At 36.6% G+C, this 4,278-nt stretch overlaps 1 protein-coding gene across 1 annotated transcript; it reads left to right on the plus strand.

Annotated features, from left to right (window-relative positions):
• Window positions 1-1,210: 1,210 nt before the first annotated feature.
• On the plus strand, window positions 1,211-3,838 carry LOC110936868 (oil body-associated protein 2A). Its single transcript, XM_022179281.2, has 3 exons — window positions 1,211-1,619; window positions 3,173-3,287; window positions 3,399-3,838. Exons 1-3 carry the CDS (start codon window positions 1,275-1,277, stop codon window positions 3,653-3,655), a joined length of 717 nt encoding a protein of 238 aa, XP_022034973.1. The 5' UTR covers window positions 1,211-1,274; the 3' UTR covers window positions 3,656-3,838.
• The last annotated feature ends 440 nt before the right edge of the window (window positions 3,839-4,278 follow it).

Consider the following 4,278-nt stretch of genomic DNA (forward strand, 5'->3'; position numbering starts at 1 on the left):
TATCGTTTTCCCTACCTAAAAATTAGGATTTTACCCTCGGAATAAAAATTTGATTTTTCCCCCAAGTAAAAATAAAAATATGACTTTGTCTCCAACTAAAAATCGTGTCAAAGAGCTGCCTAACACTCTTTTTATTTTTTATTTATAGCAAAACTATAGTACTGTTTTTTAATTGATTGAAAATTATTCGGTCATCGCCCCGCAACACAGACGAGGCATCACCTAGTTATCCTAAAAATACTTGTGTGAGAGAGAGTCATAGAGTGGGGGCCACCAAGGAAGTCGTTGAGAGGTTTAGATCTATGGACCTCCATAGTCCGGACCGCCATGATAGTTTGCATTTGAGTTTGCCACATTACTACGGACACATCCACTTGCATTGTGATGCTCTAAGAGTTTCTAAGTCCGTAACTAGATAACCATATGAGTATTTACGAATGACAGGGTCACACGGTGTGTAAAACTTGCAATGAAGCTAGCTAGGGCTGGCAATTCTGAAACGAACCTACACAAAGTTATTATGTTTCGTGTTTGAACTTAGCAGGTTTATTGTCTAAAACAGGTTGACATGATAAGACGTTAACAGGTTTCGTGTCTAAACAAATTAAAACCCGTTAAGTATATGTTAATAATTAAAAATTAAAAAAAAATATTATATGTGGGTGTATACATGGGGTCATCAGTGGTGAGACCTGGGGTAAATTATACACAAACACACACAGTTCCTTTTCCACAATCCAACCTCTAATTTCTAAATCTCTCTCACAATCACAACTTCCCCAATTCCGTCGTGTTCGTGTCTTAAACATGTCGTTTTCATATCTTAACAGATCGTGTTCGTGTCTTAAATAGGTCGTATGATACGTTAGTAATTTTTTCGTGTCTTAACAGGTCGTTTCGTGTAACCTATTTATTAACAGGTTTATGTTCGTGTTTCAAAAATCTGACACAATAAAATGTATCGTGGTCGTATTTACGTGTTTCAGATTCGTATCTTAACAAATCCGATTGTCCCGTTATGCCAGCACTAATTGAAATATGTACACTATATTTAGTAGTTTCAACTTCGACCAGCATCAAACAAGTAATGAAGATGCATACTCAAACATCAAGGAGAACACCACAACACCATTAGATTGACATCTGTCCCATCATCTTCACCACCTGTCACCCACGTTTCACCCCACCACCTTTATAACCCTTCCATCTTCTTCAACATCTCAACCAGACACACACCTTCAATCCCGTGCTTATCCCATCCATCTTCATCATCAATGGCTTCCACCAACGCTGAGAAGAACGGTGTTCCTCCGGGAAAACCGGTGTCATTGGGGTCTCAAATGCTGGACAAAGGAGCTCAGATGCTACAGTCACTCACACCCATCAAGCAAATGAGTCAACACGCCTGTACTTTCGCCTTGTACAGCCAAGACATGTCTCGTCAAATCGAGACTCACCACTTTGTCACCCGAATCAACCAGGACTTCCTCCAGTGCGCCGTCTATGACTCCGATGACTCCTCCGGACGACTCATTGGAGTCGAATATATAGTCTCTGATCGTATCTTTGATACTTTGCCCCCTGATGAACAGAAACTATGGCACTCTCATGCCTACGAGGTATTGTTCAATCTTCCGAAACAAAAACTATACATTTGTTGTGCTCAGGTCCGTCTCTGAAAATAACAAAAAAAAAAAGGTCCGATGCGAGATAAAAATTTTGGGCCCTATTCATAAATTTTCATGTATTATAAACTCATCAATTATTTAATCACAAAATTTATGTGAAAGTAATTTAAATAGTTATTTTTAGCTAAGCGTAGTTAATAATTTATTAATTAAAGAAAAAGATTTAGTTGACAAAATTAGGCATTAAATGTCATATACAATTAAAAAAACTAAAAAATAAGCTAAAATATTCATAAATTTTCATGTATTATAAACTCATCAATTATTTAATCACAAAATTTATGTGAAAGTAATTTAAATAGTTATTTTTAGCTAAGCGTAGTTAATAATTTATTAATTAAAGAAAAAGATTTAGTTGACAACATTAGGCATTAAATGTCATATACAATTAAAAAAACTAAAAAATAAGCTAAAATAGAGAATTTGGAGACGCCGGGATTAAAACCAGTGTCTCCTTCTTGTCTAAGCAAAGCAATAACCATCCCGACAAGAGCTTGTTTTGTCATCTTTCAATTCAATATATATATATATATATATATATATATATATATATATATATATATATTCTAGCAGGGGACCGCTAGAATGAGAACCACCTCGAGTTGTAAGAACCGCGAGAACCACACCGTACGGGACGAGGTGGACCAATTTTTTTTTCAAAAAACGTAGATGCATGTATTATAAACACATTCGTAAAAAAGAATTTTAAAAAAATGCCGTGCGTGTAGTTTTTTACACCACAAGTTTGTGGTTTACGAGTTCCGTAAATTTACGGAACTCGTAAACCACAAACTTATGGTGTAAAAAACTACACGCACGGCATTTTTAAATTTTTTTTAAAAAAATGTGTTTATAATACACGCATCTACGTTTTTTAAAAAAAATTGGTCCACCTCGACCCGGATCAAGTAGTTCTCGCGGTTCTTACAACTCGAGGTGGTTCTCATTCTAGCAGCCCCCTATTCTAGCTTATAATGCAACGTAAATTCTAAACTTACAAAGATTTGGGCCCAAGGGTTTGAGCCCTGAGCCGTCGCCCACCCCGCAAAATTAAAAAGATTTGGGCCCCTAAGGGTTTGAGCCCTGTGCCGTCGCCCACCCCGCACCCCTCAAAGACGGCCTTGATTGTGCTGTGCATATACCGAGGCATCTCTATACCAGGCGCAGTGACGGACCCAAGAATTATTTGTTGGGGGTGCGGATGAGGGGTTTAAACATATTTTTAAGGGTGCCGTCCGGTTTTTTTTTTTAACTACAAAATACACTAATTTTTTTTGTGTGTAAAATAAAGCAAGCCTTTCGCAAAAACCAAAAAATTTAACAAGTTATATGTAAATAATTTGAGCTTTAGGATTGTTGACACTATAATTAGTAATAATTTAAAAAACCGCAAATTTATTATTTTTGGATAAAAACAAAAAAAAAAAAAGAAATAACCCGGTCTTAATTAGCTATACTTAGCTACTCACACATGAAATCTGCAGATACAATCAGGATTGTTCGTGCACCCGAGGGTGCCCGAAACAGTAGCGATGCCGGAGCTCGAAAATCTGGCTAAATCATACGGAAAGTTTTGGTGCACTTGGCAAACAGATAGAGGTGAAGTAGTTGTTATTTTAGCGTGAAATATGAATTACAATGGGTTAGTTGTCATGTTATTTTTGCATGCATGATATATGTATGTTGTAGTTTTGATGATTGATTTTGTAGGTGATAAGTTGCCAATTGGGCCACCATCGTTGATGATGTCGCCCCAAGATGATATACAATGCATGGTGAAGCCGGAGTTGGTGAAGAAGAGAGACGACAAGTACAACATATCGACGAATGCGATATGCGGGTCGAGAACTGAAGTGATGGGGCCGGGGAGGTTGAACCCCATGGCTGATTACTGGAGAGAGCACAACAAGTGTCTTGCTGTTGATGTTGAAAACACAGAGATGAAAAAAGTGACCGTATTTCCATGAGTTTGTATAAGGTGGTAGTAGATGGTGAGAAGAGGCGTAAGATATGTAAGTAGTGGATGTAGAGTATGTTGTATTTGATTGTTTGTAGAGTCGAGTTAAGTACACACTTTGGATACATTTGAATAAATCTACACCGTTTATGTGTAATATTCTATGGCTATGGAGTCGAGAAAATTGTTGGAACAGAGTATTCGTAAAATTTTTTGGGGAAAATCATGGAAACTAGTGTAACACCCCGCGCTATGCGCGGGAATTTGGTCGGTATTGTTATGTTATCGGCACTTGCTATAGCAACGGAAAGAGAGTACCCTAAAAAAATAAAGTTGATATGCCCAAAAGGATATGAACATGTCATTTACATCAATCTTAAACTATAAAAACAAACAGCGATACCGGTTAGTAATACTAATATCAGTACCAATGTTGTTAGATTGTAATTAGTACGGTTTTTAACGGTACCGGTATGATACCAACACTCGCATAGATTATGATACCACAGTTGCGCATTCATCTTTTTTTTAAAAGTTAATACAGAAAAATTAAACTACATGATATATTAAATATAACAAAAAAATCTTTGCTTTTCTATCATAAAGTTTATTAGGTCAGTTAAAAAAAAGTAA

The sequence above is a fragment of the Helianthus annuus genome, chromosome 4, assembly GCF_002127325.2.
Source record: "Helianthus annuus cultivar XRQ/B chromosome 4, HanXRQr2.0-SUNRISE, whole genome shotgun sequence".
NCBI classification, from domain to species: Eukaryota; Viridiplantae; Streptophyta; class Magnoliopsida; order Asterales; family Asteraceae; genus Helianthus; species Helianthus annuus.

Excerpts from the sequence above, each read along its gene's own strand:
- LOC110936868 (XM_022179281.2), top strand. The coding sequence starts at position 1,275 with ATGGCTTCCACCAACGCTGAGAAGAACGGTGTTCCTCCGGGAAAACCG. Across the intron at positions 1,620-3,172 it reads GGCACTCTCATGCCTACGAG|ATACAATCAGGATTGTTCGT; the intron begins GTATTGTTCAAT and ends TGAAATCTGCAG. Across the intron at positions 3,288-3,398 it reads CACTTGGCAAACAGATAGAG|GTGATAAGTTGCCAATTGGG; the intron begins GTGAAGTAGTTG and ends TTGATTTTGTAG.